Source organism: Chelonia mydas, chromosome 1 (genome assembly GCF_015237465.2).
Source record: "Chelonia mydas isolate rCheMyd1 chromosome 1, rCheMyd1.pri.v2, whole genome shotgun sequence".
NCBI classification, from domain to species: Eukaryota; Metazoa; Chordata; order Testudines; family Cheloniidae; genus Chelonia; species Chelonia mydas.
Genome location: NC_057849.1, coordinates 276,414,847 through 276,434,550, shown reverse-complemented (window position 1 = coordinate 276,434,550; position 19,704 = coordinate 276,414,847). Strand labels below are relative to the sequence as shown.

Sequence of the window (19,704 nt, the reverse complement as noted above, 5' to 3'; positions counted from 1 at the left end):
AACATGCTTGGAGAAGCACTTCTCAGTACCTCTATCTGAGGTACAGAGGGTCTGATGTGCCACGATTGGACTCAGGCCTCATTGCATGGTCCATCAGGAATCTTCTAAGCCTGAACTCACAGGATCAACAGGTTTGGTGAGGGAAGAACTGATATATATTGCACTTGCAGGGAGTATGAGTTTTCCCTAGGCAACAGAGGCATGTGCAGTGGTCATTGCTGACCACCCCTTCCCCCGTTAATTTGGAGCATTTGGAGAAGAACGCAGGTGCAAACCAACAGATATTGCCAGCAAAAATCTTCCTGTCTGAGGCACACTGAAAGCATGCACACCTCAAGTGGAATACATGTAAGGACCATCACTCAAAGAAGAACATAGTTTCTGGATCCAGTCATAAATAGAGGAAACTGCATCCAACCTGAGATTCTACAAGGAAGTTTGTGTTTTCTCACAGGAACAGATGTGAAGTCTATACCCAGTGCCCCATGTATATAGTGGGAAACAGGACAAAACTCCAAATTCTGCAGCAATTCTCTTGTTCCCCCAAATACCGTCAAACCACACAATTTTACTTCCCAGTTGAAAACACCTGTTAATGTAAATTATGTCTATTTTTAAGGATGCACGCCCTCCCCCTCTCCTGTTGTCCAGAGCTCAACTACACTAGTCTCAATAGTTGTGATGTGGCCCCGAGTCCTGCTCAGAACCTTTTTCCCTTCTACTATACGTGGAAATGCTTGTAATCAGCTTCAGCAGCTCATCTTCACAGCTCCTTGGGCCTTAGCTGTGCTGTGCAGTTATCCTAGCAGCCAACCTGGCGAGCCTGCTGCATCGCCTGCTGTATCCTTTGCTCCCTGTCTGCAAATTGGATTCCAACACTGGCTCCCAAACTCCTACGCACTGGTCCCATGGAAAAAATGCAGGGAGACTGTACCGTAATCCAATAACCTCCCCTTTGTGGGGAAAGCTAGAGACCACTGCAGACAGGTCCTGGCAAGGCAGGAAGAGAAGATAAAATGTCAGGTACCTGGCTTCTGCAAAAAGGTACATTTCACAGAGAACTACTTAAGAAATGAAGGAGCAGGTTTTTCCATGGGTATGGGAAACAACACTCTTTTCTTTGAGCTTGGAGTCTGCTTGCCCACAGCAAACTGGAATGCTGAATCAAAATTTTTATTTTAGCACCCTTTTTGGGAAGAAAGCAGAGGGCTTAACTGCTTTTAATGCTTTAGAAATGGCATGACTCCAGAAAGAACTTCCCTATTGACTTAAATAACTATCACATTGTATTTTCAATACACACTCAAAATAAGTGAAACCTATTACAAATACTTTCACAATATAAAGGCAGAACACAAATTACAGAGGCTGTGCATCCATCAGCCACAATATGTCCCATCTTTTGCAAAATGATGAAAAGAGTCTCTTCTCTCAATTCTTGGCTGTAAAACTGGTACACAAGACAGGCTTCAGATTTTTCCACTCATCTTTTATCCATGTAGCCCCTAGGTTCATTATAAACACTTCCCAAACTTTCATGAGCCAGGATGGCAATTACCTTACCCCCTGAACTTACAATTTCAGTCCTTTGTCATACAAATTATTACTAGGGTAGCTATATATTCAAAAAACACCCTATGTTTCGTCCAGGTCTAATGCTGGACCACCAGACAGTACCCTTAATACTGCAGAATTAATGGAATTTGCCTTACCCCAAAGAGACAAGAGACAGACACAATGGCCATTTTATGGCAACAGCAGCATGGTGGACAACACTTGGAAATCTATATGAAGAGGGGTCAGAATAACATACAGCTATCAAAGTAAGTTTACTGCAAACCGATCATTCCTTCCAGTGGAGACAATGATCTCATAGCAACTGGAGAAATTTGGTTATCTACCTTGTCATCTTCAGAAGCACTCAGCAGCCTTTTTGAAGAAAAAGGCTCTTCCCGGACTCTGTGGGTGTCTGACTATGTCCATAACTGACCTTTAACTCTGACCCTAAAAGTCTGTTCTATGATGCCATTTCTAATTTACACCACTGGAAGAACCAGGAGAGGAAGTTACACAATCACATGACTGAAAAATTAAAGCATCAAAATTGCTAATACAACCGAAGTACAGGACCTATTATGAACTGGTACTAACCTTAGACATGGCTTCAACCTGCTTATAGGATACAAATAAAAAAATATTAAGTCCCAACTGTACTACAGGGAAAATAGTTTTGAAACTGTCACTTGTGACTTATGTTGTGACTTATGTGGATGGGCCCTATGAAAACTGTGATTGGTTAAGGAGCCTAAAAAGGAAAATAAGCAACTTTAAGATGTCCAATAGGCACATACGTAAAAGAACAGACAGCTACAAAGTATAATATACAAAATGTCTCAGATAGCTCCACAACTTAAAGTTAAAAACACTTGTTTATGAATGCCATCTGCTCCTGACAGACTATCAGCAAAACAGTAATATATATACACAAATGTTTTTAATATAGGAGAAAGAATCCTTACTCTGCTATATCAAGATATCCACAGGATGAAGCCGCATGTAGAGGTATCCAGCCTTCATTATCTGGTTGATTAATGTTTGCTCCATTTTCCACCAGAAATTTCACCATATCTACGTTATCATCTATGCAAGCCTAGAAAGAAAGAAAAAAAGAAACATTAAAAAATTCACATTAAAGTCTTGCTTCAAATTAATTTTTTTTCTTGGAAAAACCTTCAGAAAAAACAGTTAAGTTTTAGTACTTTATCATCAAAAAGAAAATTCCCAAACAAATAACCAAACAAAACAAAAAAAAAAAACAGGAAAAACTGCTCAACAAAGCTAAAACAAATACCTACCAAGTCCTCAAATGCATCTGTTCTACCTAAGGCCTATTTTTGATTATAAATAAGGCCCTACTTGAATCACGGGATGATCTTCAAATAATTGTGGCAGAGTTGTGCACAAGGTGGGGAAAATCGCGGAGAAGCAATATTGTAATGGACCTTTCTTAACAGCAGGAATTTGGAAAAGCCAGACTAGACCTATTTGTTTAAGAAAAATTTGCTGCAACAATATAAACACTCTACTATGAGGCTACCCTCTATGTTATGCCGTCTAATTTTTTTTTTTTTTTTTTTTAAACGACCAGATATTTTGCTGCAGCTATATTACATTCATTAAAAAAGTGACCAGTACAATATAAAGTTCAGAAGACTAAAAGTCTTAACCAACTGCTGTAGAAATCAAGTCCAGTCACATTTATCTTTTACATTTTACAAGCACTGAATATTAGTGCAGTACAGTACTAATTGTATACTCAAAATGTATGCAAAATTATGGACTGTGCAAAGTAAGCTAATTAAAAATCAAAATTGTGGTGGAAACCTAATATTGTGGGATCCGCAACACTGAAAATTAAGTAGGGCCTTTCCTATAAAGCTTTGTTTACAACTATACCTATGCTGGGGAACCTGGTTACAATATGGCTCCATTTAATATTGCATATGGGACCATACAGTGCTTACCTCAGGTGGCTCCCGGAAGCAGCGGCATGTCCACCCTCCGGCTTCTACGCACAGGCGCGGCCACTTGGCTCTGCTGCGTGCTGCCCCATCCGCAGGCATCGCCCCGGCAGCTCCCATTGGCAGTGGTTCCCAGCCAATGGGAGCTGCGGGGGCAGCTCTTGGGACAGGGGTAGCATGTGGAGCGGAGCCCCCTGGCTGCCCCTACGTGTAGGAGCCGGAGGGGGGACAAGCCACTGATTCCAGGAGCCATGCAGAGCAGCCCCCAACCCTGCTCCCTGGCTGGAGCACCGGAACGGGGTAAGCCCCAGAACCTGCCCCCAGCGGTAGCTCAAGGGCCAGATTAAAATGGCTAGTGGCCCAAATCCGGCCCACGGGGCATAGTTTGCCCACCCCTGAGCTACTATATATCCTTTGGCTATCTACGAATTTGTACCTTTAAAAAGGCACATGCCTGAGTATCAGTTTCAGTGTATTGCGAGAGATAATCCATGTGTTTCCTAGGGACATAGCCCTGTGTATTCTGCTTGTTATACAGCTGCATGAATTACCACATATTCACCTTTGTTGGTGCTGCATAAATACACAAGAACAGGCATTTTCTAGTTCCTCAACTTGACCACCTGCTGTTCTGCTTTCCTCCTCCCTGTTAGAGTATTTTTCCTCACAAGGGGGTGTACAGTAGGTTTCCCTGCCAACTTCCATACTGCTGCCCTTAAAAGGGCGAAGCAGAATGCAGAGAGAAGGCCCTTTTTGATTCAGGACAGCAAGGACTCAAGCAGACAGATGCACAGGACCTTTCCTCAGAGTTTAACTACTAAATTATACCACAATATGCCTCTCTCCCACTCCAACAAACTACGAGATTGAAAGAAGCACCTTTATTGAAGAGGTCCTAAACCCCTCAGAAGTATTATTCTTCAGATACAATGCAAATAAAGTGTACATTTATAATATACTTTTAATTTGATATAAATTTTCTACAAATTTGCCATAATACTGAAACTTAATGATTTAATATTACTCCAAAAATCCCTTTCCCCTTCTTTGTACATGGCAGATATCATTCAAAGAAAAAGGAAATTAAATGCAATAATTTGTTAATGCAACTATGTTATATTTCACTGAAAAATAAAAACAAAAATTGAGTATAAACAGTAAAGTTAACTTGGCTACAATGCACATATGCGATATTTTCCATTCCTGTTTTTCTGGTTAAAAATTCATAGACTAATGCCAATCATCAAGTTCAAGAGTATACCGTATGGCAGGGGTAGTCAATAGGAGGACTGGGGGCAAATCCGGACCACCAGATGCTTTTCAATGGACACTGAAATCTTTTTATTTACTTTTTTTATTATTATTTTCTCTGGAGTCTGGACCTTGATTAGACCTTCCCCAGAAATCTGGACCTGGACCAAAAAAAAAAACAACAAAAACAAAACCACACCTGACTGCCCCTGCTGTACGGTGTACAGGATAAATAACGTGGTTAAATTAACATTAGTTTTGGAACTTAACCTTTGCATTTCCTGACTGATTTTAACTACGCAGCTTTCAATGTTGCAATAATTGGGTATTGCACTTAATAGATGTGGCAACCTCTCTTTCAAAAGCATTATCTGGAAAAAAAGTATTTGAAGTGTATTCGTTCTGCACAGCAAAATAACAGTCCTTTTGTTTGTGGCACTAACTGTACACAGAACAATCCTCTAGCACATTTTTAAAGTATACATAAGAGAAACTGCCACCACCTACCCATAAAAATATTGTTGCTAAGAGAATCAAAAGCTTACACATGGAGCACATTTAAAGACATATGACTAACTGGCTTAAAATATTTGACCAAATTTGGTCAGTTTATTGTGCCATATATGGCAAGAATCAGGATAGCTTAAATATACTTTGAAAGTCTTATCAGAGATTGTTTTTCTTAGCTTCACAGGAATGTGTAACCAGCATGATTATCTATAATAAGAGACTGGATGAAGACACTTGTCATTTACTTCCCAGGTGCAGATGGGTTTAAGATGACTTTACTGCCTATTATAGTTCTTAACGAATTCAAGAAACTGGTTCTTCAAAACACAAAACAAACAACTGGTTAAGTCTGAAGAAATTGAGCAACTGTTAAAGTTATGCTGGTTTTGTTCCTTATTTTAAAGGACAAGCTGAAGAGATCAAGAAACTGAAGGCTGTAAGAGGGAAGATAGCTTTATGTTTGAGTACTGTACGGACTTCAGCCTTCTTTTTGGTGGGGGTGGGATTTTCAAAGACAAGATGCGTTCTTTATAGGAGCCTCCTTTGTACTATGAATACTAAAGCAGGATTAGAAGTGTGCTATAGTTACTGTAAGTCTACAGGAAAAGAAAAAGCACCTGCAGTTGATCAGGCAAGACAACTTGAGATTTTTTTTAAACTATCTTTTATTATTTTAAAGGCTTCATAGAAATGCTCACTGCACACAGATTGTAAGAATCTACATGGACACGTATTAAAATCTAAATAATGTGTTTGCATGTTCATGTCAAATCTGAACATGCTAGAATGAGTTCCATCAAAGAAAACTGGAGACCGTTTGTGTAGGTTTTTCCCTAAATTAAAAAAAATACGTATTTATTGACTTCAGCAGCACCTCAGGTGATTTGGTTGCATATTCTCTATACTGTTCCTGTCACTTGCTCTAGAAAGGAAAACTTGGGTATTAGCAAGGGCTTGATGTCCAGACTATCAAGAGACAAATTTAGTAAAATTAATTTTTATCTTTTCCTCTTTTTTATTTCTCCTTCCTCTATTGTAGGGCCTCTTATCACTGTATTCACTTTTAAAAATGATTTTTATCATTGAATGTCAGCATTGCCTCTATTGTTAGCCACCGAAGTTTTAGCCCAAAAAGGAAAGCTTTGCATAGTTAAAAGGAAAGGAGTACTTGTGGTACCTTAGAGATTAACAAATTTATTTGACTATAAGCTTTCATGAGCTACAGCTCACTTCATCAGATGGAGCTCACGAAAGCTTATGCTCAAATAAATTTGTTAGTCTAAGGTGCCACAAGTACTCCTTTTCTTTTTGCGGATACAGACTAACACGGCTGCTACTCTGAAACTTTGCATAGTTGTGAGCTGAACTGAAAGACATGGCTTCAGAACAGATTGCTCTTCTCAACCTTAACATGCAATAGCCTGAAAGCTATAATAAAGGAAAGAAACGTATGCAACATATAAGATTATAGGATGCACAGTACAAAATACCATGCACTGTTACTATAGTGCAAAATCAATATGCCAGGCAGAAGCGAACCAGAGCAAAATCAGGTAATACAATGGCTGGTTACATTTTCTGATAATGGACATAGGGATAGAATCCTGAAGAGCAATAAAGGGAAATGTATTTAAGACAGGAAAAAGTTGTGTTCCACCCCCACCGTTAATCTTAACTCTAGGACCGATGAGTTCAGCACATAGCACCTGCAATCCTGTTCCCATGTAAATTCCAAGACAGACCTGTGTTTTGGAAAATAAAGGTCTACACTAAATAGTGAAGAAATGTTTACAAAATTTCAAACAGCACCCTGACTATCCTTAAGTGAATGTGATCCAGTCTGCACACAGTCCTGCTAGATTCCAGATTCTTAAAAAGTTATACAAAATAGCTTCATACTCCAGTAACAGGTACATGTAAGCTAACTGCCTCTTGTAAAGGAGACCAGGTCATTTGGGAAGAACTGACTGCAGACTATGATGAACCTATTTCTCAGTAAAGTTCTCTCTCTCAGGTGTTTATAAAGGTCACTAATGCTGAATTACTTAAGCCCTCAGGGGGATGGGGGTGGGGATTCTGTTCATAAGCACCCCTAAAAGTACATAAACTCAAAACAGTTAAGCCAGTTCTCAACCAGGGGTACGCATACCCTGGGGGGATGCAGAGGTCTTCCCAGGGAGTACATCAACTCATCTAGATATTTGCCTAGTTTCACAAAAGGCTACACAGCAAGCACTAGCAAAGTCAGTACAAACTAAAACTTCATATAAACAATGACTTGTTTATGCCACTCTATATAAACTATACACTGAAATGTAAGTACAATATTTATATTCCAATTGATTTATTTTACAATTATATGATAAAAATGAGAAAGTAAGCAATTTTTCAGTAATATCATGCTGTGACACTTATTTTTAGGTCTGATTTTGTAAAGCAAGTAGTTTTTAAGTGAGTGAAACTTAGGGTACAAAAGACAAATCAGATTCCTGAAAGGGGTACAGTAGTCTGGAAAGGATGAGAGCCACTGATTTAAGCAATCTAGACAGTTTAGTTCCACAAAAGATAATTGCTTAAAGAATTCAGTACACATTGCTCCTTCCTGTGAAAGGAAAATACGTTTACATTTTAATGGTATTAATTTAAAAATCCAGAACGCTGGTAAGGAAAAAGCTTGTTGCAGTTATTTAAATACTGCACCACAGAGCAGAGTTGTGCGGTACTACTGAATACATCCTATCTTGGTATACAATCTTTAATATTTCCCCCTTTTATTTTTACTTTTCATCAATCAAGTACACTATAGAACTCTGTTCAGTTTTTATATTCTAAATAGTACTAGATTTCTCAGCCTAATATTTCACTAACACTTTCTAGAAAAAGTAGCACAAGAATACATCTTCAGCTGTCATCTGATTAGTACCTCCATATGAGCTATAAACTAATTTGAGATTTCTGCCTATAAAGGAATAAGGACAACAAACCCTATTTATAGTAACTTGTCAAACCATCAACTATGACCAAACTTTATTTTACCTTATTTGCCCTCAGTACAATGCTGAGATATGTACGTAACATGCAATAACGTAGATATAGGGCAATGTATTACAAGTTACAAGGCTGAAAGATTTATTGTACGCTCTGGGACAACATTTTCTTTTACAATAAAATATCTAAGATACAGATTATCTGTCATGCTCTTTCTGTTTTAGTTCCCTCAGGATTGCACCCAAAAATCTGGTTTTAGGCCTAATGGACTGGAAGTCTTAAGACCTGGGTTCTATTCCAGCTAGGTCACAATCTGTATGACCCAAGGCAAGTCACTTTCTATGCTTCAGTTTTCCCATGTGTAAAATGAGGAGTAACATTACAACCCTCATGTTATAAATTAGCTTAGTTTATATTAAATATATCAGTTAGAAGGCATGATAAAATATATACGTCCTACTGTCTCATGCTACTGCAGGCACTATGATCTTCAGTGTAAAACTTTCAGCAAGCAGCATATTAGAAAGCAGTAGAAATGCTACCTGCAAGAAGAGGTAAGAGCCAGCATGCAGTGTGCATGCAGAAGTCCTGAGGGAAAAAACAGAATGACACTGTGTAATTAAAAACTGTATTAAAACGCATTCACACAAAGGTGAAAATTTAGTTTGCAAGGACAACCTTATTTCCTAACCCGAGTGCCTGCATTTACAACATTAACATTCTTTTAGTGTACTTTTTTGGACGCAATTTTCTAGGTTTAAAAAAAAAGCAAACTAAAAAAAACACGTTCTATCAGCAAGGTTAGAACCTGTAGATCCATAACAAACCTCTGCTATTTGAGCTAACAGAGTAACTAACAGCAGTAGTAGGTTGTCATCTTCTCTAATCCAGCCACTAATGGGAGATGAGACACTTTGCCAACAGGTTTCACAGCTATTTGCTGATAGCAGAGGAATGATTAGATTCAAAATCCATAATCGAATTCAAGATTTCTGATGGAAAGTGTACTCTAATGGTTTAAAAAAAATTTGACCCTCTTGCCCTATCCCCCAATCCTGATCCCTCCCAGCTGTCCCAGTACCAACCTACCACTCTGCAGACACACATTCTAGTCCTGTTCCTCCCATACCTCCTGCCCAAGTTCCAGTCCTATACCTTCTCCCTCTTGTCCCAGTCTCCTCTACTGCCATCCCCAGGGCCCAGCTCCACAACTCCATTCCAGAGGAGGTCCCTTCCTCCTCCTCACTGCCCGAGAATCAGTAGGGCGAGCAATGAAAGCACAAGACAGTCTCTCTGCTCTTCATGCATCCGATGAAGTGAGCTTTCGCTCATGAAAGCTTATGCTCAAATAAATGTGTTAGTCTCTAAAGGTGCCACAAGTACTCCTTTTCTCTCTGCTCTCAGTTTCAGTGGCCAGCACCACAGTAGCACCTCGCTGCCAGAAGCAGCAATTCTAGGGAAAGTCCTGCTCGGTCCCTGCAGCCCTATGCTGGAGAATTCCCAAAGCAGATGGAATCTCTGGAGAATGTAGCTGTCAAGCAGGGTGCACAAAAATCAATGATTTTATTTAAAAAAAAAAAAAAACAGGTTTTTTCCTCAAAAATCTATCTAAAGATAGTTTTAATTAAAATACATTATAGCTCAAAGCTATCTCATCATGGAATAGGGATTATAAACTCTAATTCTATAGTATGAGACAATATATTCATGTAATGTTTAAGTAAAGTTTTGTAAATGAGTTCCAATAGTTCATGGATTAGGGACCCAATCTTATGGAGTCCCAGTGGCTTCTGTATAGATTATTTAGGTTAATCTTTCTATCTATCCAACAGGATTCAGTGCTCAGTCTAGAAGATACAATCAGAGATGCTTAGTTTTGCAGTTCTCAAACTGTGGATTTGTGTCTCCAGAGAAAACATGCTTGTTAACGGCAAAAATGTTTTAAAACAATTAATTAATAAATAGAGAGGTGAGAAACAACAGGCGTCAACCCTATTGTCCCTCTGCAAATTTGTGTACAAAGAGTCAATCCCTTACCTCTCTCTAAAAGTGCAAAGTCTGAAAAAGTTCAATGAATAGAAGATTGTTGGTGGCGGAACAGATCTGGACAAGGAGAAGTCTGGAGATAAATGTGAGGAGGGAGGGACAAGCAGTAGAAACAAAAGTGAAACTGTTTGATCAACGTATTCCAGAAGTCTTGAGGTCTTTCTGAGTGTAGCCTTCACTGATTTCAGATCTATCATACCATTCTCTCACTAGAAGGGAAAACCTATAATGGCAGCAGGCCATAAAAGAGACCCAGTTTAGTTCCTCTACCTGTGGGTACGACAGGCATGCGTGCAAAATGCAAACAGTGCAACAAAGAAATGCAAGGCCTAGTTGCCCAAATGAAACATGAGAAGTTTCCTTCTCAGGAGGAAGCTGCATTGAAGATGATGAAAGGAACATATCTGAACATGCAGGATCTTCAGGATGGTAAACTTTTTTATTTCATACTTCTTTAAGGACTGCCTGTCTTTCTTCTGGACTATTCTTGAATTCTCACGTTTGAGCAAAAAAATATAGTTGTTACTCTATAGTAATATCATTTTAGATGCAGTTGTGATAAAAAATAATAGCTGAAATAGACAGATCTTTCTTTTACAATTTCACCTTTAAAGTAGTACTGAGTGTCAGTGAATGCAACGAATAATACTAAATGAGCAGTATGGTAATAATTAAATAACTACACTGACTTATTTTGTTTAGCAGAATCCATCCTCAACATACAGATTCTGAAGACTATCCGCCTTCAAGATCATCATCATTTTCTATAGTTTCAGAGTTATCTGCCAATGATAGTGTTTCAGTCACATCATGAATGTCACATAGCCACAGTATATCACCTGTAGCAAAAAGAAAAAAAAAAAATCATCCACAAACAACCATAGATAAGTTTGTGATAAGAACCAGCAAATTACAAAAAGAGACAATTGATGAAAAAATTGCCCGTTTTGTTTATGCAACAAACTCTCCTTTCCATATGATTGAGAACCCACACTTCATTAACATGGTTCAGTCATTAAGACCAGGATACAGTCCACCCAACAAAACAGATGTCTCCGGCAAATTGCTGGATAAAGTGCATGAAAGAGAAATTGAGCAGTGTGCAAAAGGTTGAGAGGGTAAAATTGTTAATCTGAGTCTTGATGGGTGGAGCAATGTCCACAATGATCCTGTTGTATGTGCTTGTGTCTTCCTTACAGAAACAACTGATACATCAGGAAATGCACACAGCAGAATACTTACAAGAAGTAGCAGTAAAAGCTATAACAAACAACTGAAAAAAAAATTCAAATGTCTAGTACGCAGCTTGGTCACAGACAATGCTGCAAATGTATCCAAGATGAGAAGAAATTTAGAAGAGAGTCCCAAGCTAACAACATACAGTTGCAGTATTCATTTGATGCACCTCCTAGCCAAAGACTTAAGTGTTCCAGAAATAAAAGCTTAATGTTGTTGAAATTGCAAAATACTTCCAGAACCACCACTTTGCAGCAGCTGCTCTGAAAAAAGTGGGAGGAACCAAGCTAGCTCTCCCACAAGACATGTGATGGAACTCAGTAGTGGACTATTTTGAGCACTATATCAAGAACTGGCCTAATCTGATGACAGTTTGTGAAAAAAACCATGAAAAAATAGATGGCACTGTCACAGCCAAAGTTCTCAACACTGGGCTTAAGAGAAATGTTGAACACATGCTGAGTACCCTCAAGTCTATTTCTGTAGCCTTGAACAAAATGCAGGGAAATAGCAGTTTTATTGCTGTTGAAATTTGGAAGGAACTGAGTGAGATCTTAAAAAGAGAAATATGCAATGACAGAGTTAAATTACAAGCATTAAAAAAAACAAATGGGACAAGCACTATCTCCAGCTCATTTTCTTGCACATATTCTCAATACTCAGTACCAGGTTCAAACCTTAACTGCTGAAGAAGAGGAGTTGGCAATGACATGGACATCCAGCAATCAGCCCTCCACAATCCCAACTATAATAAACTTCAGAGCTAAGGGTGAACCATTCAAGAAATATGTTTGCTGCTGATGTTTTAAAGAAAGTCACACCAGTGAACTGGTGGAAGTCACTTAAGCACTTGGATTCAGAGACTGTTGAAGTGATAATCTCACTTTTAACAGCAGTAGCTTCTTCTGCTGGTGTAGAAAGAATAGTTTCTTTCTTCGGACTAATTCATTCCAAATTGAGAAATCGTTGGGACCTGAAAAAGCAGGAAAGCTCATTTTTCTTTTCCAGATTATGAACAAACAGGAAAATGAAGGTGAGGACGACTGAGTTAGCTGCAGAAGCCAATATTTTAAGTTTCTCATGTTGATCTGGCTGACAGTCTACTTAATTTTTGTTTTTTTTAAAATATTTCATTTAAACTATTTTAGTTAACAATTTTAACGAAAACAAACCTGATTTTAAAAAATGTGAATGTTTAACTAAATTCAAAAATTCATATGCTTGTTTTGCTATAATATTATATGTTTGCTGTTGTATTCTAGATTTTTTTCTTCATAACATTGTTGGTTTAGTTAAATAAAACAATCTAAATGTCTGTCTGGTGACGTTCTCCCAATACAGCATGGCAAGAAAATCCTCCAAATATTAATGATTAACTTATTGAAATGGAGACAGTTCACCTCCCAATGACTTCATAGATATCTGCTTCAATTACCTTGGTAAATGAAATAACCAAACAATCATTCATTTTCTGATATAGCTGTAAAATTAATCTGAAAAGTTTTCAAAATAAAACACTTAAAAAATATATGGTGGGTACCTTCTAAAAATGAAACCTACATCTATCTCTGAGTTGTGAAGAATACGTATTAAGGTTATAACAACCAACAAGAATGTACTTTTATGTAGAAATCTATGATTAAATCACTAGTCAAGAAGACTATTTAAATCATGATTTAAATCAAATCCGCCCTGCCGTCAAGTTCTAACTGGAAGGTTACGTACTTCATTGCTTATGTGAGCTGAGCTAGCATATGGTAGGAGGGACAGGAATGCAGTCTACGCCTGAACCTATAGCAATTGTATAGGATATTGCCACTAAACCTAAATTGTATTGTTAAGTCATCTAAATTGCTCCCCACTCCCTTTGTTGCTTTAGCAGTTTCACATCAACAACCACTTCCCCTTGACAGTGCCCACTGGGTGCCATAGGCTGAGAAGCCTGAGTAGTAGCATCATGACATGAGAGGTAATTCAGCCAAATCCTCCAGTAACCTTAAACATTGCTCGTCTCTCCTCAGGGCAGCGCCCATTTGGAGCTGCAAGCAGAGGACTGTCTACAGCACTATATGGGTGCTGTTTAGATTAACAAAAACAATTCTGACTGGGCAAAGGTAAAACTTGCCTGAATCAAGCACCTCTCACTCTGTCAAACCACCTCAGTCATGAACTGCAGTTTCATTTGCTGACTTATTTCAACCAACTGAATTGAAGTATGCAAATTAACTGGAGAGAGAGAGAGAAACGAACTGACTGAATTACCTCTGATGTCAAAATGCTCCTCTACCTGAAGCACCAAATTGGCAATGTGCAGATATCAGGCTGTTTCGATTTCTAATGGTTACCAAACTCAATAGAGTTATTTCCACTGATGCCTAGAACGTTCCCTGAAGTTTTGCAATTGATCCATGGTCTTCAAAATTTATTACGTTACACACAAACAGAAATGCCACAAAGTTGAGAGTTAGGCTTCATCTGGCTTGGCCAGTAAATCTCTTCTAAACATATGTAATATATTCAGAGGCTGTTAATTTGACCAAATTTGGACAGAGATTTTCAGAGATGGCAAGAAGCACAAAGCTGATAAAAAGGCAACCTGCTGATTCCAAGCATGAAGGTGCTAGAGATTCTCAACAGAACAGATACATGTTGTTTTGCCCATTTTAAGAAATGCATACTTTCCCCCAACCTCATTCTAAAAAATAAATGAACTTTCTCCTGAAATTTGAAAATAAAATAAAATAAATAAATAAAATCAGCCTGTAACAGCCACCCAGCATGGAAAATTTCAGCTGAAATGGTTAAGTTTTGGCAGAGTTATATGTAACTGAAAACAGGGTCTATTAATAGAAAATGTCAGGTGACACTAACTATAGGCATCATAACCTGTGCCTCCTATAATAAATAGCATGTGCGTACCACAGTTCCTTGGTATTTGCAGCTGAATCCCACTCTTTCCATACCATTGTGCTCCAGAATTTAAGCTTTCATTAAAAAGACCCTCAAAGTATTTACCTCATGACGGTGATGAAAACCTTATAATATTCTGAACCATATGTATACAGATGCAGTGATGTCTGCTTAAATCTGCAAATAACACTAAACTGAAGTATGTTCATTCATTTTAATGCAGTAGTAACACTGCAACCTAACGACACTTTAAACCTCAATATTAACTACTTCACTGCTGATTGCTGTAGCAGAAGCATCCAGCTAAAATGCTTTTCTCAAAATCAAAGTCTCCCACTATTTTCCACATACCAAGAGTCCCAAATTCCTCCTCTATTTGTCAAAGCCTTCACGCTTTCCCCAGCAACTTCCACAATGCAGATATATTTTCATTACAAACTTCCATAGCACACTGAAAGTACTATTTACAAGCAGCATATCATTTTAGTCACTGAGACAAATATGTAGCCTCACAATGATATTCAAACAATGTAACTTTGCAGAGATGAATTGTACTTTGAAGTATTGAAGGAAGTCCTGAGTGCAGATTTCAAGTTAAGTAACAATGAATTATTTAAAAAAATTTAAAAAAAAAAACCTCTTTAGGGACAGAGAGACCATTTCAGGGTAGTCTCACCCTGTACACTTATTCCTTCCAGAGTGATTGAAATCTGCTCCAATCTGGAAAAATATCATAAAGGTTTGTTTAAATGAAACACACACCCCCCAAATTTACTTTGCATCATAAACATCTATGCCTTAAACCAGGAATTGGCAACCTTCGGTACATGGCCCATCAGGGTAATCCGCTGGCGGGCCATGAGACATTTTATTTACACTGACCGTCGGCAGGCACGGCCCCCTGCAGCTCCCAGTGGCTGCGGTTTACCGTTCCCAACCAATGGGAACTGCAGGAAATGGCGGCCAGCACATCCCTTCACACATCGTCCAAGGGTTGAGAATGCATTCTGGCACCTTCACCACTGAGTCCAGGCTGTTGCTCCCCAGGCAGTAGGCAGATGCAAGCCATGCTTGCAAGGGTCTGAGCCTCAGTCTGGCATGCCAGACCACACAAGTGCAGTCTGCCATGTGGCCCAGGACACGCAGGCATCCCCTTGCAGGAGTGGTCAGGTACCGCCTGAGGCCTTGAATAATATTTGACATGACTTGGAATTGGGTTTCTGATAAAAACATGCTTGACTGTACCAAGTCCAGCACCACTCCAATGAACTCTATTCTTTGGGTCAGCGATAAGGTTTACTTGTTCACGTTGAGGAGGAGGCCCAGTCTTTCGAAAGTGGATCTGACTAACAGACCTGAAATTCCACCTGCTCCCTGGTGCGCCCCCTGAACAGCCAGTTGTCTAGGTAAGGGTATACACCTGCCTCCTCCGAAGGAAGGCTGCTACGACAGACATGCACTTGGTGAACACTTGGGGGGCTGTCAATAGACCATATGGGAGGACCATGAACTGATAAGGTTTGTGGTCGACCACAAACCACAGGAATCCTCTGTGTGCAGGCCGAATGGCTATGTGAAAGTATATGTCTTTCATGTCGATGGTGGCGTACCAGACTCCTGGATCCACGGAAGGGATAATTGTGCTCAGGGAGACCATGCGGAACTTCCAACTTCACCATGAATTTGTTTGGTCCTTGCAGGTCTAGAATGGGTCTGAGACCCCACTTTGCTTTGGGGATTAGGAAATAGCAGGAATAGAATCCCTTGCCCCTTAGCTCCTGAGGAACCTCCTCCACAACTCCTATGGTGAGGAGCCTAAACCTCCTGGATAAGTAGTTGCTCGTGAGAAGGGGGAGCAGAATTGGAGAGAATATCCCACTTCTACCAAGCGAAAAACCCAGCAGTCCAATGTTATTTGAGACCAAGCATGGTAGAAGTGGGATAGATGATTCATAAAACAAAGGGGAAGGATCAGCTGTTGCGGCAGGTACACCATCCTTGGGCGCACCTTCAAAAGGCCTGCTTAGAGCCCGACCAAGGTTTGGTCAGGCCTTGGCCCTGTCCGGAAGGGGGATTGGATGGTTTCCCCCTGCCATTCCTGCCCGTGACTATAAAAATCCTGCTTCAGCAAGGAGGATATGGGCACTGCCGCTGCGGTTGAGGCTGGCAGCCGAGGCTAATGAAGCCTGCAAAGAGGTCTGCGCCACTGCCTTCCCTTCATCAATAATGGCTGAGAAATCGACTTTGGTGGAATTAGCTTCTTAAACTTCAACACGGAGTACCATGAATTGAAGTTATATCTACTGAGGATAGCTTGCTGGTTAGCTATCCTCAGCTGCAGGCCACCAGTTGTTTAAACCTTCCTTCTGAAAAGGTCCATCCTTTTCAACTATTTGGATTTACAGGCCCGCCCCTGCTGCCCATCCCTCTTTCTCATTAACTGCCAACACTACCAGAGAGCATGGTTGCGGGTGAGGAACAGATACTCGTACCCCTTAGAGGGGACCAAGTACTTGCACTCAACATCCCTGGCAGTAGCAGGGTTCTGCCACAGGGTCTTAATATTGCTCTGGATCGTTTTTATTAGTGGCAGAGCTATATGGGATGGTCCTTCTGGTGCAAGGATGTCGACCATGGGGTCGTCGGGTTCAACCACTTCCTCTGCCTATAACCCCATGTTGCGGGCAATCCTCCAGAAAAGGTCCTACTGGGCCCTATGGTCAATTGGAGGAGGGCCCAAGGTTGAAGCTTCTGCCACCGCCTCTTCTGGGGACAAAGATGAGGGGGCCAGAAGTGGAATGGAGTCCTCCTGGCCCTTCGGCTCCCTGACCTCCCCCTGGTCAGAGTCTGGGGCCTCAGTGGTGACCGTAGCCGTGGTGGTGGTAGCCTGGCCTTGCAAAGGGTCTTGGAGTCAACTCAGCTGCGACCTGGGCCAGCAGTAGGACTTGTGCCAAAGTCACTTCAGATCCCCGGAGCGTAGGCCGGTCCTTGGCTGGCTGGGGTGGTTGGTGCTCAGAGGCCACCAAGCAGGAGCCCCTGGAAAAAGAACCCTGGGCCCAATGGTATGCCCAGGGAGTCCAAAAGGGCCATTGTGCCAGAGGCTGCCACTGGGGGTGCCATGCTGTTGGTGCCTCCCTTCATTGCCTGCCAGATTTGTGTCTGCTGTGATTGGAATAGAAGGAATCACCATCCGAGTCCGATGAGACTGATCTCGACCGTGATGACCATGGTGGAGCTGAAGAGTACTGCGCCATGGACTAGCGCTGAACTCATGATGCAGGGACTGGTGTTGAGGCGCCGGTGCCAGGAATCCAGTGTCAGGAACCGGCGCCGCTCCGTCCTCTATGTCGGGGAAGGGGAGTGACGTCCTGCTGCTGTTGGGGAACCCTGCATGGAATCTGGAGCCGGAGCACGGTGCCCTGGTGATAGCGATCTAGAGCTGTGCCGAGGCGAACGGTGCCAGGCAGGAGAGGGTGACTGCCGCATCATGGTTGGCTTGCCTCTAGACGGCGAAGGATGCTTATCTTTAACTGCCGGGGGCTGAAGAGCCATCATGGCAATTAAATCTCTGGCAGCTTCAATAGTGTCCGGGGTGAAGGGTAGCTCTACCTTCTCCACCTGGTATTGCCCATCCGGGGAGTCTCTTGGCTCGAGTTCTCTCGGGGGAACTGAAGTCAACGGCACCAACTCTTGCTGCTTGGGTGCCGGGTACTCCTTCAAGGGATGCACCAATGCAAAATCTACCGGTCCCGCTGCTTTCAGCACCGGTGAGCGCCCCCTGTTGGCTTTTCTATGCCGTTTGTGCAGTACCAGTGAATGCGAGCTGTACTGGGTTGTCTCTTCAGCATGCGGTGACGAGGGTCTCTTATACTTGAGTCCTTGCTCAGCACCGTGTTGCGTACTGATGCCGGGGCACTCCATACTGACACACTCGGTGCCGGGTCCTGGTGGTCCGCAGCAGACTGGTTACAGAGAGCGAATTCCATGAGCAGTTGTTTAAGTCAGAAATCATCTTCTTTTTGTCTGCAGCTTGCACCTTTCTGACTGGTGCGCCTACCCCAGACACTCAGACGCGTCAGGGGGTGTAGCTCGTTGGCCTAGGCTTACTGCAGGTTCCGCAGGGTTTAAAGCCTGGGGCTCACGGCATGCCCCGGAGCCCAAGGGGGTTGGGGGTTAGGGAAACCCTGCTCCCAAACCTTACTATATATACACACTATCTACTAACAATAACTACAACTGACTAAACTAACTGTGAAAGAATGGCGAGGGAAGCACTTGCTAAGCAAGCAATCACAGTTCCAACAACCAATCACTGGTGGCAAAAAGGAACTGAGGAGGCGCGGGGTCCTATATCCAGTGCCATGAAGGCACCACTCCAGAAGGCGCCGCTCCAGCCAACCCGAAGGGAGCTGCTAAGGGAAAACTTTTCGATGACTGTGCACGCAGCATGCACATACCTGATTGGAACTGACATGAACAAGCACTCGAAGAAGAGAAGCATTTTTTGACAGAAAAACAAGTTCAGAAAAATATGCCCACAGCTCTAGGTACAACCTCCAAGTAAACTTATTCTGGTGACAAGTTACAAGCTGGTTTAAATAGCAATTTTTTGCCTACAGTCTTTATTTCAGAGCATTGATCTTGATACACTTTTAAATAGAAAAGTAGGATGTTTTAATTCTACAAAAAAACTCAAAGTATTAAAAATTTAGACAACTGACTGAGCAGTTCTAAAATGAAACCTAGCCAGCAGGTTGAAAAGGAAGTCAAACAAACAATCCACATTAATCAACTAGTATGACTTACTAAACATTTGCAAAATATATTCATAATCTTCTAGTGAGCCAAGAGTAATAAAAAATAGGCACACTGTCTACAGTATTTACTTTTACAGTGGTTCCTTAAATAGTCAACATACACTTCATTTTCACTGAAGCTTTTTCAAATATAGTATACAGCTGTATTTTGGGATGGGGAGTGACTGCTGTAAGTTTTCAAACTGTTACCAGATAGTATTAGCAGGGTAAGTTATTTTGCTGATGTGGATTTCTGTGAGACAGGGCAAATATCTTCTGTAATAATGGAATTAAATCTATTTTAAAGTAAAGCTCACCCTTTCTAATGCTCATTTTGCCAATCCATAAATAAATTTTTTTGAAGAAATATCCAGTCCCCAGAAAAATTTAAGAACAGTATCATAGGATCGCAACATAAAAAATAATCACTTCAATAAAACAGTACA

The 19,704-nt window shown here is 40.9% G+C and overlaps 1 protein-coding gene across 2 annotated transcripts in view; it reads right to left on the bottom strand.

Moving 5' to 3' along the window:
• The window catches only part of PPP1R12A (protein phosphatase 1 regulatory subunit 12A), a 208,000-nt gene that overhangs the window by 129,862 nt on the left and 58,434 nt on the right, over nucleotides 1-19,704 (bottom strand). For both annotated transcript variants that reach the window (XM_037885953.2, XM_037885960.2), the window contains exon 2: nucleotides 2,520-2,650. In XM_037885953.2, coding sequence (XP_037741881.1) covers nucleotides 2,520-2,650 — 131 coding nt within the window. The remainder of the gene's footprint in view (nucleotides 1-2,519; nucleotides 2,651-19,704) is intronic.